The sequence below is a fragment of the Athene cunicularia genome, assembly GCF_003259725.1.
Source record: "Athene cunicularia isolate RWA chromosome 3 unlocalized genomic scaffold, athCun1 chr3_part1, whole genome shotgun sequence".
NCBI classification, from domain to species: Eukaryota; Metazoa; Chordata; class Aves; order Strigiformes; family Strigidae; genus Athene; species Athene cunicularia.
Window position 1 is genome coordinate 69,755,127 of NW_020799097.1, and position 18,848 is coordinate 69,773,974.

General features: G+C 37.8%; 1 protein-coding gene across 1 annotated transcript in view; it reads left to right on the forward strand.

Moving 5' to 3' along the window:
* The window catches only part of SYNE1 (spectrin repeat containing nuclear envelope protein 1), a 317,817-nt gene that overhangs the window by 247,933 nt on the left and 51,036 nt on the right, over positions 1 to 18,848 (forward strand). Inside the window, exons 113-124 of the mRNA XM_026844552.1 lie at positions 205 to 387; positions 917 to 1,066; positions 2,028 to 2,204; positions 4,631 to 4,786; positions 8,368 to 8,523; positions 9,227 to 9,397; positions 10,818 to 10,951; positions 12,252 to 12,456; positions 13,649 to 13,831; positions 14,808 to 14,954; positions 15,996 to 16,150; positions 16,501 to 16,648. Coding sequence (XP_026700353.1) covers positions 205 to 387; positions 917 to 1,066; positions 2,028 to 2,204; positions 4,631 to 4,786; positions 8,368 to 8,523; positions 9,227 to 9,397; positions 10,818 to 10,951; positions 12,252 to 12,456; positions 13,649 to 13,831; positions 14,808 to 14,954; positions 15,996 to 16,150; positions 16,501 to 16,648 — 1,965 coding nt within the window. The remainder of the gene's footprint in view (positions 1 to 204; positions 388 to 916; positions 1,067 to 2,027; positions 2,205 to 4,630; positions 4,787 to 8,367; positions 8,524 to 9,226; positions 9,398 to 10,817; positions 10,952 to 12,251; positions 12,457 to 13,648; positions 13,832 to 14,807; positions 14,955 to 15,995; positions 16,151 to 16,500; positions 16,649 to 18,848) is intronic.

Here is an 18,848-nt window from a genome sequence, read left to right on the forward strand (position 1 = left end):
AACTGGTGTGTATGCACATTAAGCACTGCTCTGCTATATGCAGTGGTTGTAAAGTGTGTGATGATACTGAAAAAAATTCTCACCAGTATAGATGGTAAACACAAATAGAAAGAGAAGGGAGGATATTCTTAGCTTTCTGAGGTAAAGATTTAAGTACAATACACAAGTAGTTGATTATTTCCACAAAAATGATTCTGCTTATAGGAGTTTTCAAAAGAAGTGGATGCTAAATCATCACAGAAATCTTCTGTCCTGAGTACTGGGAACCAGCTCCTCAGGCTGAAGAAGGTGGATACAGCAGCATTGCGTGCGGGATTGTCCCACATTGACAGTCAGTGGACAGATCTCCTCACACAAATCCCAGCAGTTCAAGAGAAACTGCACCAGGTAAGGACGGCCAGTGATGGCCTTTGATATTCCAGAAAATTCAGACCATACAGTTGGCACTGCCTTTGAGAGATTGTTGCTCCCTTCCTCAATTTATCCATGTGAGGTAAGATAGGAACAACATTACTCCTGTTTTAATGTGGGAAAGCTTACATTTCTGTCCAAATGCTGTCTATCTATACTGTCTAATACCAATTGGTGTTAGTTTTGGACTTTCACGGTTACATTTGTTAAATTATATCGAAAGAGCAGATGAGGGTTTTTTTGATATGTTGGCCCAGTTTCTTTGTACAAAGAGGAATAGAAATAAGCCTTCTATATCTTTTCTTACTAGGATGCATGCATCTCCTGTTAAAAGCTTTCTTTTTTTTTAATTTACTTTTTTTCCTTTTATAAACTTCAGTGATATCTTAGGGATGTAAAGTAACATGATAATAAGAGCAGGTAAAGCAAATGTACTATAATGCAAAGCAAGGAATTCTTATCCATTTTCTTCATGACATGCATTTTAAGTCTGTTCTCTTTACAGCTCCAGATGGACAAAATTCCTTCTCGCCATGCTATCACTGAAGTTATGAGCTGGATTTCCCTCATGGAAAATGTCATTCAGCAGGATGAAGAGAATATAAAAAATGTAGTAGGACAGAAAGTCATTCAGGATTATGTCCAGAAGTACAAGGTACTGAGTGGTTATGTTATTGATTTCCCTTTTGAATTATCCCCATTAAATATATATACATATGTAAAGTATAAGTGATTTAAGGAAAAAAAAAAAAAAGCCTTACATTGTGGAGTGGTTAGAACACAAGTTAGAACTGGGTAATATTTAATACTGTGGAAAAGATACCAAAATTACTTTTACTCTACTCTTTCGTTATGGCAGGAATATAATTTTTAATATGCTTACATTAATTTCCAGGTAAATCCAAAGCAATATGCACATGATTAAACCTTATTAGATCTATCTTTCACCCAAAACCACAAAGCACTTTGCAGATTATGTAAGTTGTTTTATGTCTGCATAATATCACCTTCTCCTCAAAGTGTAGCCTGTTCTTGAATGGAAGGTGGCCAGTGGTTTACAGATCAAGATAGTTTTGATCAGTACCTGAAGCAAAAATAGAAGATGCCATACCTTGAGATAACTGTTGAGGAGTATAGATATAACACAATTTAATTTCTTTAACTAGATCAGTAGTACTCTTGTAATAGATCTGCACACAGTGATTTTCTTCTCAATGTCAGATTTGTTTCACTAGCCTCTTGAAAAATCACTTCTTGGCTATTATTCTTCTTTATATGTAGCAATACTTTCCATCTTATCTGTTTTTGTAATAAAACTTTCGAGACTAAATTGAAAAAAACCCTATATATATACCCAGTTTTTCTTAAATCCAATCCTTGAGACCAATATCAGTACATTTTACAGATTTATTTTATGTTTTTTGGGGGGTGGGGTGTGGAGAAGGCAGATTCTTTATTCCAAAGGCAGTATAGTTCAGCTTGCTTTCTCAATATTTAATAAAAATAACAAAAATCTTAATTTCCTTTTAGCTAAATCGTGGTAAAGTTGTAATATGTGAAAAATAGAAATTATGGTACTTATGTTTGGGGTTTTTTATTCCCTTCTTTTCTACTAGGGTTTCAAGATAGATTTAAATTGCAAACAATTGACGGTAGACTTTGTGAACCAATCAGTGCTACAGATTAGCAGCCAGGATGTTGAAAGTAAACGTAGCGACAAAACTGATTTTGCAGAACAGCTCGGAGCAATGAACAGACGTTGGCAGATCCTGCAAGGCCTGATAACAGAAAAGGTAAGGAAAAAAACTGAGCTGCTCTGTAGTAAGCTTTCAAAAATGTATAGATCTATAAAATACAATGGTTGGAAACCTCTGCAGATCATCTAGTCCAAACTCCTGCTCAAAAAGAACTAACTTTACAGCTAGATCAGATTGCACAGGGACTTGCTTAGCTGAGCTCTGAAAATCTCCAAGCACAGATTCCACAAACTCTCTGAGCACTTTCTTCCTGTGCTTCACCATTCTTGTGGGAGACAAGTTTTTGCCATGTTCTCAATCAAAATTTCCCTTCTTGCAACTTGTGACTGTTACCTCTCCTCTTTTTACTGTGCATCTTCAGTAATAATCAGCCTCCATCATTCCCATACTTCCCCATAAGTAGTGGACAGAACAAGGAGATTCTTCTTCTGCCTTCTTTTCCCCAGGCTGAATGAAGCCAACCTCCCTTTATGTCATGTGCTTCAGCCTCCTAATGACCTTAGTTACCATTTACCAGTTTGTCAATCTGTCCATTGCACCAGAGGGCCCAAAGTGGGTTACAAGTGTCAAGGAGAAGGAAAGAACCACCCCTCTTGACCTTCTGGGTGCACTCTCAATATTCTAACCTAAGATGCAGTTGGCCTTCATCAGCCTGAATGGACACTGCTGTTTGTTAAAGTTACTGTCCACCATAACCCCTAGGTCCTTTTCTTCTATCCAGCTTGCTGCCAGCCTGCATTGTTGCATGAAGTTACTCTGTCCCAGATGCAGGACTTTACATCTGTCTTTGCTGAATTTTATGAGGATTGATGAGCCTATTCCTCCATCTTGCTGAGATTTCTCTGAATGGCAGACCTACTCGCCAGCATATCAACTGCTTATCCCAAATCAGCGTCATCTGTGAATCTGCTGAAAGCAGAAGGTTTTAAACAATATCAACCCCAGGACTGACCCTGAAGATGCATCTTGTAAATGACTGCCAGATAGATGTCAGAATGCTTACCACTAGCCTTTAAGCCTGATAACTCTGGTCAGTTCATTCATATGTAGAACTTCCACCTAGCTTATGTCTTCTCAATTTTGCTACCCTATTGGATACCATATCAAAAGTCTTGCAAAAGCCAAGGTAAACAGCAGCTGCTTCACTTGTCCACCGGGTCAGTCATACCATCATAGCAGAGGCAATCAGTTAGGTCAGTCACAATTTGCCCTTGATAAGACCATGCTTGATCCTCCTTGTCCTTTATGCATGTGGAAATGGCTTCTAGTAGGATTTGCAATATAGCCTTTTTCCAGCATCTTCCTCAAACCATCATGATCTTTTAAAGGTGATAGACAGCAGGCTTGAAATGACATTAATGCCCTCAGATACATCCTGTCTGGTTCCATGGACTTTTATATGTCCAGCTTACTTAAGTAGCCCCTAATTCTTTTTTCCTCTACCATGACTAGTACCTCTGTATGCCAAAATTCGTTAATTGTCATGAAAACCTGGGAGGCATGAGGGAAGACCTTGTCATGTTTTAATAAGTTATGTCTATATAATTATTTCTGGATAAGCAGGTTTTTCATTATGAACTCTTTTACAAATAGCAGATATATTTAAAATTCAATGCATATGCTGTTTTTAAATTCTGAAAGCATTGAATTCTGAGAAGGCACTGGTCAGCACTGATTTATTTTCCCCAGCCACCTGGAGAGGAGTGGCTGGAGAGCTGACAGTCAGAGAGGGACCTGGGGATGCTGAATGACAGCCGGCTGAACAGGAGCCATCAGTGTGCCCAGGGGGCCAAGAAGGCCAATGGCATCCTGGCTTGTGTCAGCAATAGCGTGGCCAGCAGGGACAGGGAAGGGATCTGACCCCTGTACTTGGCATTGGTGAGGTCGCACCTCGATTCCTGTGTTCAGTTTTGGGCCCCTCACTCCAAAAAGGACATTGAATGACTCGAGCATGTCCAGAGAAGGGCAACGAAGCTGGTGCAGGGTCTGGAGCACAGGTCGTACGGGGAGCGGCTGAGGGAACTGGGGGTGTTTAGTCTGGAGAAGAGGAGGCTGAGGGGAGACCTCATCGCCCTCTACAGCTCCCTGAAAGGAGGGTGCAGAGAGCTGGGGATGAGTCTCTTTAATGAAGTAACAAGCAATAGGACAAGAGGGAATGGCCTCAAATTGCACCAGGGAAGGTTTAGATAGGATATTGGGAAGCATTTCTTTCCAGAAGGGCTTGTTAGGCGTTGGAATGGGCTGCCCAAGGGAGGTGGTGGAGTCCCCATCCCTGGAGGTGTTTAAGAGTCGAGTTGACATAGTGCTGAGGGATCTGGTGTAGTTGGGAACTGTCAATGTTAGTTTAATGGTGGGACTAGATGATCTTCAAGGTCTTTTCCAACCTAGATGATTCTGTGATTTTATTAGCACAACAATAAAGGTATTTGTATGAGAAAGTATATACTCATATTTCTTTGCAGATTCAGCTGTTGGAAAGTCTGCAGGAATCCTGGACAGAATATGAAAATAATGTGCAGTGCCTAAAAACTTGGTTTGAAACCCAAGAGAAGAAGCTGAAACAGCAACAGAAAATTGGAGACCAGGCTTCAGTACAGAATGCTTTGAAAGACTGTCAGGTAATAACCCCTTTAAGTAACAATATTATCTTTCCAACAGTTAAAACAACGTGTGATAAAGCCATGTGAAATCTTTATATCAGTGAAGTCAGTGACAGTACTCTTTACTTCAGTGAGGGAGAGATTTCATTCCTAAAATACAAGCAATGTGAAAGGAGGAAGAAGCAAGAATGTCCCAAAGATATTTTAAAGCAACAAAAGTAGGGTTTGGATTTGCATTATGTATTAAAACATGGATATTTCCAAGCATACTAGACATACTGAACTAGAAGACCATCAAAGGAATGTGTTCCTATAGCTGTTTAGCCATTCTTATGAACTTGATGCTATGAACACCATGCTCAACTATTCGAAAGCTTGTTTTTTCTGCCTGATTACTGCCTTTCCTCTGCCCTCCCTTTTTCCCATTTCTTTTCCACCTGACTATTCAAAGAAAAATGCTAGAATCCGGGGAGGTTTTATACTTTTATTCAAAATGTGTTAGGAACCAATTTTTTCAAATATTCAACTATCCAGAGAAGGAAATAGTGCTTGATTCCATTTTGCTTTCAGACGACTGAAGGAGAATTGTGATTACTGTGGGCAAAGATGGGATGAGGCAATGCACAGCTATACATAATGGCACATAAATTTCAGAGCCACTTCAGTTTTTCGTTTAAAATTCATACAAGGATTACACAGCAGTGAATAGGGTATCACAGTTGATTCTGAACATCTTACTCAGAATAGCACATTTTTAAATAGTTAAAAGCTTGCTTTTGGAGCTGTCAGTTTAGAGTTCAATCTTATAGGTGTATAAGCAAAACAAATTTTTCTGAATTTATTAACAAGGCCCCTACATGATCTCAGGCATCAGATAATTTTTGCTCAAAAGTATTTTGTTCTACCAAACACCAAATAATAAATTTCACACCAGAGCAAGTCAGGACAACTGTATGACCAAAATCTTTGTGATGTCATACCCTTAAAAAGGAGTAAGAAGGCATGTTTATCTCGATATGGGTGTCTTTCCTGCATGCATTTAATGAACGGGACAAATACGATCTACCTTTTGAGTCTTCACAAACAGAACAGCTGCAAATCTATTCAAATGAAATACATAAGAGAATTTAATCTATACGCACCAGTGTATTAAACCCACCTTTGTTTCTGTAAAAGCAAAGAGTTCGTTAGGCCAGATATGTTAGAAGTCCATTTTTTTTCCAAATTTTTTGACCTTTTTTTGAACTGGCTGCAGTGCTTAGTTTCAATTCAGGTTTTTTTATGGTTTCAGCACAATAAATCCATACAACTGAAGCAAGGGTAATTTAGCATAGCCTGACATATTCAGCAGGCTGTGCTCGGCTAGAGTTCAAAGCTGAATCTGATTTATCACCTCTATGGATCCTTTTGGTCAGGAAAGTTAGCAAATACACTTGGGGAGTCAGTCATGAATGGCAAGACTTTGATCAGCAGAGAAACAGATCATTTAAGAAATAACTGTATCAGACATTCCCAAGTAGCCAGTTCAATTAGTACAAAAGCTGCAGTTTATTTATTAACTGATGTTAGTTGCTGCCTAGTGTCATATCAATAAGTGAAGACAACCATTTTTTTCCCGTCACAAATCAGAAATAATAATGTCTTTAATTCAGTTACGAGTTTAAAATAATGAATAAGAAACCCCTTTTCACAGAGAACCAGAAATATTTGCTATTCTTGGTGTTTGAAACTCTCCTGTTTTACATTCTGAATTTTGGATCAATGTTGTACAAACTTTAAAGGTTTTTTAGTCTCAGATCCAGAATTTGAAAAGTCACATTTGCTATGTACAACATAGAATTGTTTGCTTTGTTGTCAGTTGGTAAAAAAATGATGTATTACTCCAAGGTTGTAGTGTGGAACAAGGTCATGGCTAGAAGTTCGAAGAAATATTAAATACCGAAGAAAAGACTAAGAATAAACAGTACAGCAAAAATGATCTCACATATATGTATATAGACAAAAGTAGGTTGTGTGTGTGCAGGAATAGATTCTGTTAATAGCAAGTGTTTGCGAGACTGGGCAAAATTCTATTCCAAATAATTTCCCCACTATCTAAAATGTAAAATCTGTTATGGCAGTGCTTCACTCTTGTTATTGTTTGCATTCATAAGGAGAGTGATTTATTGAGACACATGAGTTTTCAGTTTGGCCAGAGTTTTTTGTCTTGCTTTTTTTTCCCTGATGATCCATCTCTCTCAGTAAGGAAAGGCTTGCAGAAAATTAAAATGTAACCTGTGATCACAAGCTGTACCAATTAATGTGGAGGTATCACAGGATTGCTCTCACCTCACAGTCTGTTTTCCATATTGCACCAGCTACTTTATTTCCAGACAGGTAAACACAAATTTGTGCTGGCCTGAAGCCTACAAGCCATACATCTCTCCTCTGCTCAGACCCAGTGTTAGCTTCTGTATGAGTCAGAGCACTGCAGGACTTCCTTGAATCTCCCTGCACCATGCCATGAAATGACACACGTAGTTTGCTGTCTTGGAATGAACTTATGGGAGCATGCTACATGACTTAGAGTTGCTCATCGAGTCTTTTTGTCCTCACTCCTTCATTTTGAAACTTCACTCTCATGCTGTTGAGGCATGAGGAAGATCACAGGCTTTGTGACTAGTGAATGTTATATGCCAGAGCTTCTGCACTTTACTTGTTGAAGAAACGTGATAAAACTGTCAAACTTTGAATCAGCATTTCCATGACTGGTCTAGGGTCATCTTAAGCCAACAACACAGTCAGCACTTGCCTGAAGCAGCAAGACAAGCCACTAACAGTTTGTCATGGCCTCAGTGCTTATGTACTGAGCAATGTTTTCTTCACTTGTTTTCACACCAACCATTAATTTTCTTCCCATTTTCTTGGGTTAGTGTGTGGGAATGCTGAGCAGAGCAAAACCCTATCGAGCTCATTAATGCTTCCCAATGGCACGCAACCTTGAGGAGGCAATAAGGAAAATTCCTGCACTCTTGCTTATTGTCATTGGCTGGACACCAATGAACTTGTCATGTAGAAAAGAGGAAGGCTCGCTGTCCTCGGGCAAGCGGCTTTGCTGGGACCTGGCAAAGGAATAAAGACTCCATTTCATGGGGGGAGGCATGGCAAATAGACATCTTTCCCTAGGAAGTCATTTTGTCCTTTTCCTTGGGTGGCAAAATTCATTTTTTTCCAGAGGCTTGAATCAGCTTCAGGCTAAATAAAAAGCCCTCTCAGTGTTCTAGGCCAAACGAAGACACAACAATTTTCCCATGTATTCAAACTGCTGTCCTATTTTTAATGAGCTTTGGACTCTTAGATGGGAGCAGAAGATTACAGAGAAGTTTAATGTAGAGGAGATGCTTCTATTTAAATTAAGAAGAAACAACTATGCTTTAAAGGGAACGTAAAAAATAAAATTGCTGATGAATTATGATTCTCTTGAGAGCAGAAAGCCAAAGTATGCAAAGCATGACTCTCCTATTTTTTAAACTAAGGAGCTTATGGTCATCTTTTCTATCTCAAGGCATTATCTAGCCAAGTGAAGAAAAATACTCAGGTATCTTCTTTTTTCTTTTCAGGAATTAGAAGAATTAATAAGAACAAAGGAAAAAGAAGTAGAAAATGTAGAACAGAGTGGTCTTTCTTTGGTACAAAACAAGAACGAAGAAGTCTCTTCTGCTGTTATGAATACACTGCAAGAAATTAACCATTCCTGGGCCAATTTGGATCACATGGTAAAAGAATCATCAAGGGGCAATTTATTGCTCCAAGAGTAGGGCATGGAGGAGAGGGAGAATTAGAAGTTGGCAGTGAGTGGATTTCCCCTGTAATGTACAGGAAGGCATGTGTCCCTGTTTCCATCCATCCCCAAGTTTGTGTGTACACTCCTCATAAAATGGATATAATATTTCCTATTTCAAGAATGCTTTTAATTATTGTAATTGAAGCTTTTTAGATGTTTCCTGATATTTAGTAGAAAGATACTAAATGATCTGTAAGTAACTATTTTTTCAAGCACACAGGTCTCTCAGAATAAGAAAGAGATCGGCATTGTCATCATTGACAGCTTCATCAGCATCTGTCTGCCTTCTCAGGAGGCATGCAATGTGTTAGTACTAGCCACTCTGATGACTTTAATAGGCTGATTTGCCTGCCTTAGGGATATGTGTTTCATGTCTTAAGCAGTTTTTCTTGATCCTGCTTTGGATCTTCTCAGTCCCTGCCATCCTAGCTTTATAAAATCAAGCAGAACTTTACACTGTACCCAGCATAAGCCCAGCTGATTGTTAAGTAAAAATCTTTGTTCTCCAGCAGATTTAAGATTAGGCATGTAGATCAAGTAGTGACTGAGATCAAAAGGAAGGAAATAATTTAAACAAAAATCAAGTATCCTGAATGCTTGTTATTTACTTTTTTTCCCTTCCTCCCTTCTCCTAGGTTAGCCAACTGAAGATATTGTTGCAATCTGTTCTTGATCAGTGGAGCATTTACAAAGAGGCTTATGAAGAACTGAATGGTTACCTAACAGAAGCCAGATATTCTTTGTCCCGTTTTTATCTTCTTACTGGTTCTTTGGAAGCAGTGAAAATCCAAGTTGATAACCTTCAGGTGAAAAAAATACCATGCCTCTAGACATACTAGAGATGGATTCAAGGATTAATTTTGTCCTCATTGCATGGATGCAGATAACTATACATTTTCATTCATAAGCAATGGGAGTACAGACATACTGACACATTAAAATTACATGACATTAAGAGAACATATTATGAAATAGTAATTGTATTTTTCATTTTTTCATCTTTACTCTCTTTTTGATGCTGTTCTTTAAATTTTGAGCCGTACTGTCAAATCATTGAAAGTTTTAAAATCATGATAGTGATGATTAAAACTAAAGTTTCTCACTCTGCTTCATCAGGCTTCTGAGCTACTAGTTATGTTGAGATCACATTTTAAACTGCTGCCCTGTGGTTGCGATAGATTGAAGATCAAATAAAATACTATTCTGAAAGCTGAGATACTCACATGTTCAAGTGATTTTTCACTGTAAGAAAAGCATAAAATACCATGAGACTTCTGTTATAAAATTATAAATTTATATTAATTGAAATATTTTTATTTAAATTTAATTAAAAGTTATTAAAATTATTGTTCTATTACAAAGAATAACCTTTTATTTCAAAGTTGTCTTTGGAATAAAAAATTAATTATGCAAACATTTCCAGATGCTTAAAGTAATAAAAACTTGTGTTGTTGGTATTTGCCAACAAATTTAAGTTTACAGTATATATTTTGTGTGATTTGAAGTCCAGACACATATAAAGCTGAATTTTCTAAGCATGAAGAGCACTTTTAAAACCAAGATTTAAAGAGCATCTATTAATGCACCTTACAGACAGTCTTCTGGGTTTTCATTTTTTACGTGCCAGAGAGGAGGAGTTAGTAAAACAGTAGGTACAGAAAATTACTTTTTCTGCTTATTAAGATTTTAACTATACTATTGAATCATGTTGAGATTTGCTGGACTGTTCAAACTGTAATAATATGCATAAAAATGTTTAAGGTTAAAAAAAAAGAGGAGCATTTTCCCAGCCAGCAGTACTTCAGATTGATAAATGGAAGAGCAAGAATCTTATTTTCAGAATAAAATTTTTTATGCTGTTTTTCATCTTGTTCTAAACAGGAAAATGTAATTTATTTTCTTCTACCAGTAAAGTTTTTATTTCTGAAGCAGTTCCTTGCACTTAATCCTTTTGTGCAAGAGTACAGAATAATTTCTTTAACAAGATGTTTACATTTTGGGAAAATATTAGGTTAAAATTTACTTCTTGCTACAGCTTGATGTTGAATCAAATTAATGTAATGCAGTCTTTATATTAAACAATCTTCCATTTAGATGAAACATGAAATCAAGTTCTGTATTCATAACATATATGATGTAATTGATACATACTATTTTGAACTGTTTCTACATCATGCAATTGTAATACCTCATGGCGCTTTTTTTTTTTTCTTCTATCTCTTTTAGAGCCTACAAGATGAATTGGAAAAGCAAGAAAATAGCTTACAGAAATTTGGTTCTGTGACCAATCAGTTGTTGAAAGAATGTCACCCCCCAGTGACTGAAACTCTTACCAACACTTTGAAAGAAGTGAATATGAGGTAGAAAATGTCTGTGTGTTGAACTGTGCTTTCAGTGGTAAATTTACATTTCTCCATTGACTCAGTTTTCCATCATTCCTATTTGTTATTTTATATTTTTGGGGGGCTTGTGGGAGTGGGTGGGGTTATTCCTTCTGCCAATGGCTGGAGCAGAACTCTCTCATTTACTATTAATAATAATAAAAACATTATTTTCTCCAGCAAAGCACTTGGACATTACTGTACAGTAGTTTTGCTCTGTGCATGGTTGCCAACCAAGAAAATAAAATGCTGGAAAATAATACTGCACTTAAACTGTGAGAATCCTGTCGGAAGATTTTAGGTTGCTATTTCTGGTTGTAGGAAAGAAGGTCTAAGCCTTCACCAGTAGCTTGGCAAACAGCTTCCTCAGCTTTGAATCCAGGCCAGAACAATGTAAGGATTTACTAAGGGAAGCTACAGAAAAGCAGTATCCAAAAGCAAAAACTAGTTTGGTGGAAAGTTGGAGAGTTTTTTGAAAACACAATCATGCCAAATTTATTTTAATCTGTTGTCCATCCTGTCCTAGAATCTGGAAGTGAAGGGAGGGATTATTTACCCCAATTCAAAAAAGATATAGGATTTAACAGTTTCAGTGATGACTGACAGAATTTTCATTTTTATCATATAATAATAATAGAAAAATATTATGATATTCTTTAGTAAGGAAATAAAGAGGCAATTGGGTAAACACCAGCATGTTTGAGAAGATATGTTTCTGGTTGCCATTGGAGCTGAGAATTTGAAAGGGGATAAGATGTTTAATTGGATAATATAAATCTAAAATTTTTAATAGGTCTGGGAGTATTTTAGAAGGACACAGAGCTTTATGATTTTAAATATTCTGTCAGAGTTTGTGAGGAAATTGTAGCAGAAGAAATGGTTTCTTGTTTACACCTGTTTTGGGCCTCTTAGGTCCTTGCAAGAATCTGGTACTGGCAGTTCATGGTTGGTCATGGATGCTCTGTGAAGTAAACTGAAGTGTACTAAGTGGAAATAGCAGGAGGTTCACTTCAAAAAGTGCACTCCAACTCTGACCTCAAGCATTACTGTACAGCATCCAAGATGTAGCACAGATCAGACCAGCTGTGACAGGTTGGAACAGCCTGTCAGCATGTTTCTGGGATTCCTTTTCTCTTTTTTCCCCCAAAATGTCTGGATCTTGATTATTACCAAATTTCTTAAAAGCCAAAAGACCATGGGAAACAGCAGAGAGGTAGAGGAGCAGGGATAGTTCCTGTGGACTCCCAGTCTTCGATCATTCATCCAATCTCTTCACCAGGTGGAACAACCTTCTGCAGGAGATTGCAGAGCGGCTGCGTGCCAGTAAGGGCCTCCTTCAGCTGTGGCAGAGGTACAAGGACTGTTACCAGCAGTGCTCTTCCATAGTCCGTCAGCGGGAAGACCAGACTAATGAACTCTTGAAGACTGCCACCAGCAAAGACATTGCTGATGATGAAGTTACTACTTGGATTCAGGACTGTAATGTATGTCCAGTTAAGCTTTGCAATTTTTCACAGCTCTGTGGGCTAAAAAATCACAAGAGGCTCTCCATTACTAAACTCTATACTTGGTGTATTGAAAACCTACATAAAACCATGTTTTTTACTGATGCGTCTCGGGCATAGGAGGGACAACTTTACATCTGCTACCCAAATCTCATGAGTTTCTCGTACTTTTCATATGATCCCTCCATTACTTGTCATGGCGATGTTTCAGAAGCTTGTATCTGAAGTCATCTCTCTGGAGAAAGTGGATAAATGATATCATTTGAGTCAATCTTAAGTCCCCAATTATTAAAGGGATTCTTGCTTGCGAAAACATCTCTATCAAATCTATTGAGTTCCTTATAATAGAAAGAAACACAAGATCCTTTGACTATGTTCCCACCAATCAAGACTGTTCCCTTTTTCTGAATGAAAAGAGACTGTGTATGTCCTGGGGATGTCATTTACTCTGAAACCTGGAGTTTCTTCCTATTTCAAGACTGTATCTCAAGGTAGCAGGATAGTTTATCTCCTATCTTTGGTTACATTTTGATTCTTTTTAGTTTAATTTGATGTTAAGTGTCAGTGTCAAAAATTAAAATTTTAATTGTCTTAGTGTAATCAAAACAATTGCAAGGATAAAATTGAACACATTAATAAGCTTTTTGAGAATTTGTTGCCATAGTTATCTGGACTGGAAATTCAGATTCTTCAGTTCAAATAATTTCTTCATTTCCTGAAGTCCCATTTTTAGCTTTATGTTAGGCTATTTACAGTTTTTTTTTCATCTCTCCTGGTAATTCATAGGAGAAGAAAAAGGGAGGTCTAGTCAGATCAGAATCGACACACAGTGAGGGCTGCCACTGGTTAGGACCAGCATGTCAGTAGGTTCAAAAGGTTTATTTCAAGTGTTTCCTCATCAGTAACTCAGGCTTGCTCAAATGTAGCTGAGCAGTCACTTCTTTCTGTTCCTCTATGCACAGGTACTTTGCCATATTTTTTTATTCTGCACGTCATTTTCTTTTCATACAGAGTGTGAATGGACACTTCAGCATTGAAATACAGTAGTAAATACAAGTTTTTCATAGAGTGGTGGAGTTTGATCACTTCTCTTTTCCTTTAAATCAGGAGAGGATGACATCAGCAGAATGCTGGTTAACTATTCATATCTTTATTCAATGTGTTGCCACAGGATGTACTCACGGATTTGAAGACAGCACAGGATACACTGATTGTGCTTCAAGAATTGGGAGAGGAGCTAAAAAGCCAGGTGGAGCCTTCAGCAGCAGCAGCTATACAGTCTGATCATCTTTCTCTGAGCCAGAATCTGTCAACCCTAGAACAGGCTCTCCACAAGCAACAGGTTGTACTTCAGGTACGTAGAGAGTGTTTTCAGTCCTTGAATCTGATAATCTTGTGGTACCTGAAAACACATAAATTGGGCAAAACTGCCTGGGAAAAGAGGATGGTGGTACCTGTTCATCAGCACTTCCTAGACTTCCCTGGGAACCAAAGCTGAGAGCAGAAAATATGCTCAAGTCCAGCATAGAGACCTCATAAGAAGGTCCAAATTCTGGGAAGAGGATAGCAAGCTTCATGGAGGAAAGTGTCTATCTCCATGCCAAGGGCACCATGCTTTTTGCAGACAGCAACAATGCTAACAGCTGGATCCACAGCTACTGCTCCCCTGAAGACAATCTCTCCTCCCAGCTAGTTCTTTAGCAGTAAAACAAATGAGAGATTCTGAATAATTGTGTAGAATTGATATTTACAGTTCCTGTTAATGTCAGTGACCAGACTGGTACCTACCATTTGTGTCAAAGCCTGTTCGGTAAATGTTGCTAATTGGTTGTGTCACCAGGTACTAAAGAGCAAAAAAAAGTGGCAGAATGTGTTCCATAGGAAAGTGTATGGGTGAGAAAGCTGAGAGGATTTACCCAAGAAATCCAGCACTAGAATGTGCTTATAACATCACTGTGCTGTGAGGAGAGAAAACGTAAGAGAAGTTTTAAATTTCAAATTGCAATAATAGCAACTAGTGGTTCTCTCTGCTGACAATAAATTAAGCAGAGTAGTTAGTTTCATAAAAGGAAGCTAGACGAAGTTGTGTTTCAAGCAAGGAGATATTTATGCACTTTGTTGAAGTGTTACCTTTTTGCTATGATCAGAAATAATCTGTTCTAACCTTAAAATAACCCAGTAATTCCAGTCTGTGAGCAAAGCAGCAGTTAGAATTGCTCCTAGCCTGTAGAGCTGTTTGAAGATCTATAGTGAGAATCACCAGGAGTATAATGTCAATATGGATGCTATGTGGCCCAAGTTCTTAAACTGTGGGTCCTTTTGTATTCAAGGCTGGAGTGCTGGACTACCAAACCTTTGCCAAGAACCTGCAAGTCCTTGAGGCCTGGATAACAGAAGCAGAAGAAATATTGAAAGGACAGGATCCCAGTCACTCATCTGATCTCTCAACAATACAGAGTAGAATGGAGGAACTTAAGGTGACTAATAGATGCGGAAAGTGTTGATTTTTTTTTTCTGTTAGCCTGTTTTTTTGTAGCACAGTGTACACACAATTATCATACACGCATTCTGTATGTATTAAAGGACTGTCATTTATGCAAAGTGTAAGACTGAGAATTTAAAAGTTTGATGGCAGTCAGGGAGTGATTGTCCATGTTACTTTGCCCCCAAGTAAAGATAAAAAGGACAGGCAAACTGTTTAGAATAAAATTAATATCAAATTAAAATGAGAATGGAAATTTTAGCAAGTTTTGCTTGTTTTCTCTTGACTTTTTTGAATTTATGTAATTCCTGTCTCAGTAGTATTTAGTTTAGGGATGAAGTCATTTATTATTCATTCTGGGTATCTTGATATACTGAAGAAATATTTGTGCTGTGTACCATCTCTGTTTGAGCTCTTTCACTCTCTCTTTTTGGTCGTTTTGTTGGGGTTTTTTTTCCCTCTTTTTCCAGAGGATCTGACAGGAAGTTGATGAACTTTGCCATCTAGGTTGTTTTTGTAATTTTAATCTTCTACTATTTTACTGTCAGAATTGACTATACATGTAATTCCACTTTGGGCATGCTAAAAACCAGGACATTTTCCTAACATAGTGAATTGGATATTTCTGTACTGCAAAACAAAAAATGAAAAGTTAAATAAGTTAATTTGGAATTTGCCAGCCTAGCATTCAGGCTAAGAAACAAGGAAAAAGGCTCACTTTTTTGACAATATAGTCATATGGCTTCAAACACTAGCCTACTTTTGCCACTCTGAGCAGTAAATCCCCAGTTCAGCAGAATACTTCAGTGCAATTTGAGTTTACTTCTCTCTGCATTTAAACATGAACATAAGTCCTCTCCTGGTTTGGGATCAGAGGCTGAAAACTGGAAATAAGAGTTTTTTCCTGGTGTAGGGATTGCTTGCCACTTGGTGGCAACCAAGGCCATTCCAAATTTAATTGAGTGCTAGTTCATAACTTTGCAGTCTATAATATAACTACCAAACTTCTTAGTTACCCCTTTTATTGTTATTGCAGAGTCAAATGTTGAAGTTCAGCAGCATGGCCCCGGATTTGGACCGTCTTAATGAGCTGGGTTACAGGCTTCCTCTGAATGATAAAGAAATCAAAAGGATGCAGAACCTGAACAGACATTGGTCTCTGATCTCATCTCAGACTACAGAGAGATTCAGGTGGGGATAGTTCAAGATTGTTGTATACTTTTCTTAGATTACAACAGCTAGAAAGTATACCTTTTGCAGAATATAGAAAACGTTTCAGATATTTCATTAACCAAAGCTCCTTTTCTTTGGTGTACTTATAAAGAGAAAAGGCACTGAACTGAAATGTTGGTTTTGTGAAAAATAAACATAATTTTAAAGGAGGAAGACCTCTACTTTGCAAAGTGTTGACTAAATAAATTGAATGAGGCAGCTGAGTGGGGACAGGTTACCATCCGATTTAGAATTCTGCTGGAAAAGTACTACTCTTAACACTGTGTGTGCAAGGAGGAGACCTCTGAATCCATTTTTCTGTCTTTCAGTAAGCTGCAGTCTTTCATGCTGCAGCACCAGACCTTCTTGGAGAAATGTGAGACTTGGATGGATTTATTAGTTCAGACTGAGCAGAAGCTGGCAGCAGAGATTTCAGGAAACTACCAGAGCCTTCTAGAGCAACAGAGGGCACATGAGGCAAGTTATCATGTGTATTTATACATAACTATAACACATACTATTTATACATATATGAAATGCATATTCTTTTGTGGAGTAATATAATAGTATGTCTTGAATTTAATTACATTTGCCTGCACTGTTTGAGGATATCTTAACTTAAAAACAGAAGCATTACAAATCTGTCAATAATAACCAGTTTGGGGAAGGATTTGAGTAACTGTTTGCATTTGTGTATAATATATGAGTATGCCTATGAGTGCTTGTCCCCTACATTTAGTCTGCTTCAGGTTGGCTTGTACCAAGGAAATCAAAGTTTTTATCAGTCTTCCTGTACAACCTAACTATTCTCATGCAATTTGGCCGTTTGTCTTCAGTCCTAACTGGAGAAAATCTATGTTCTTTCAGTTTATTATGGGTTTGTTTATTTGTTATTAAATTGCCAACATATACAGCATCTGAATAGCATGCTAAAGAAAGGCTTTTCTGTCAAATACTGAGTTACAGAACTCATCACTGGGCCTCCATTTGGTAATGTTTCCTTGGAGAACAAACTGTTTTGATCTTCACTGTGTGCTGGAGTCATTTGTCTGTAACAAATCAAGAACTATCCCTGCTTTTGCTGCAGGGAAAGACCAATTTAGAGTTTTTACTAGAAGATGCATTTATGATTCTTCAGTGAACTCAAGTGATGCACATTTTTTCTCCACCCATATTGTTACTGCCAAGAATCCTGGTAAAGATCAAGTAAGACAAGTCAGTTTTCATACCAAAGCTCCCATGTGGCTGCAGTAGTTTCAGTTCCCACAACTTTTTCGCCTGACCTACCCATAGACTCAGGCCAGATCATAGGGAGAGTCATGTCCTTTCCCTGCTCTTGCCTTGTATCTCACAGCATAGTGTTTGGATGTATGTCTGACAGCAGCAAGTAATTCACAACCATTTTTGCTTGCTTTAGCATACCTTTGCTTTAGCATTTAAGTGCCTTTGCTTTCAAAAACATCATCCCTTTGATTTCCTCTCAGTGCTGCCAGCAGTAACTGGACGCTGTCTTCGTAAGTTGAGACATATCAGGTCTTTGAGATTTGAATGTCCATAACACATTACTGTCTAAGTGGATAATTTCCTACTGTTGTTGTGTACAGTCATAGCTATAACTTTTTTGAAGGGGATAACAGCAATCTTCTTGTATTCAGTTGTCTTGAGACCTCAGTTAATTCTCTCCTGAAACCTTGATCTGAGCATGTAGCTCAGGTGAGTGTTAATCAGGTACTCTGAAGGGTTTTTTTATTACAACTATAAAGTCATCTCTCAGAATTTAGACAACTAATACCTGATTTTCTAAATACTGCAATTCATCCATAGAAAATGTTGCAAACTGCACTTTATCTAAAGCTTTTGGCATTTTATATAATCTTAAATGTATTCAGTACTCAATGTTCTTTGCAGTGCCTCCTGATACTCATGGAGAATTTTCTTTCCACTCCTTGCAGACGAAAGGGTCAAAACTAAACTGTTTGAGATGAATTCTCACATTGGTTTGCTTTGTATTTTTGAAGATAACAAAAAAATATTCTGTCTCCACATGCATTCCCAGAATGGATATTGAAATGCCTCCAGCTCTGTTATCAGCTTTAAAGTGCTGACTTATAATTTTGCTGGTGTTTATTCAAAGAGGACCCCAGCTACCTCAGTGGCCTTGTTTAGAAATAACTTTCCACTGAAATTTACAAGCCAGCGAAGTGGAGGTGATATCTTTTTCAATTATTATGCAGTAACACTGGCATCTGCATCAGATAAGTCTATCAGCATTTGAAAAAGTGCTGGCAGGGGAAGGGGAAGTTCCTTGCCAGCACAATTACTAAATTTTTTCCAGTGTGCTTGTATTGTGCATTCCAACATCTGCCCTCTTTTCCACCCTCTTTGAAATCCTATTTCTGTGATTCATAGTGAACTACATATGAGAAAAAATTGGGGTGGCAAGTGATCCCCGTAATGGAGTATCCCTTTTATGTACAGAGACAGTGTACATGCAGAGAGCAATTGGATGTTGACAGAAATGTCTCTGCTTTTTGGTACGGCTTGAGTGTCTCCACTCGAAGCAGAATTCCTCATGCTTGATAAGCTTTTGTTTCCCCTCTACTCTTAAAAAAATACTAAAATTGTCTCTTTAGGGGAGTTTGGTTTTGTTGGGGTTTGTTGGTGTTTTTTAGCAAGT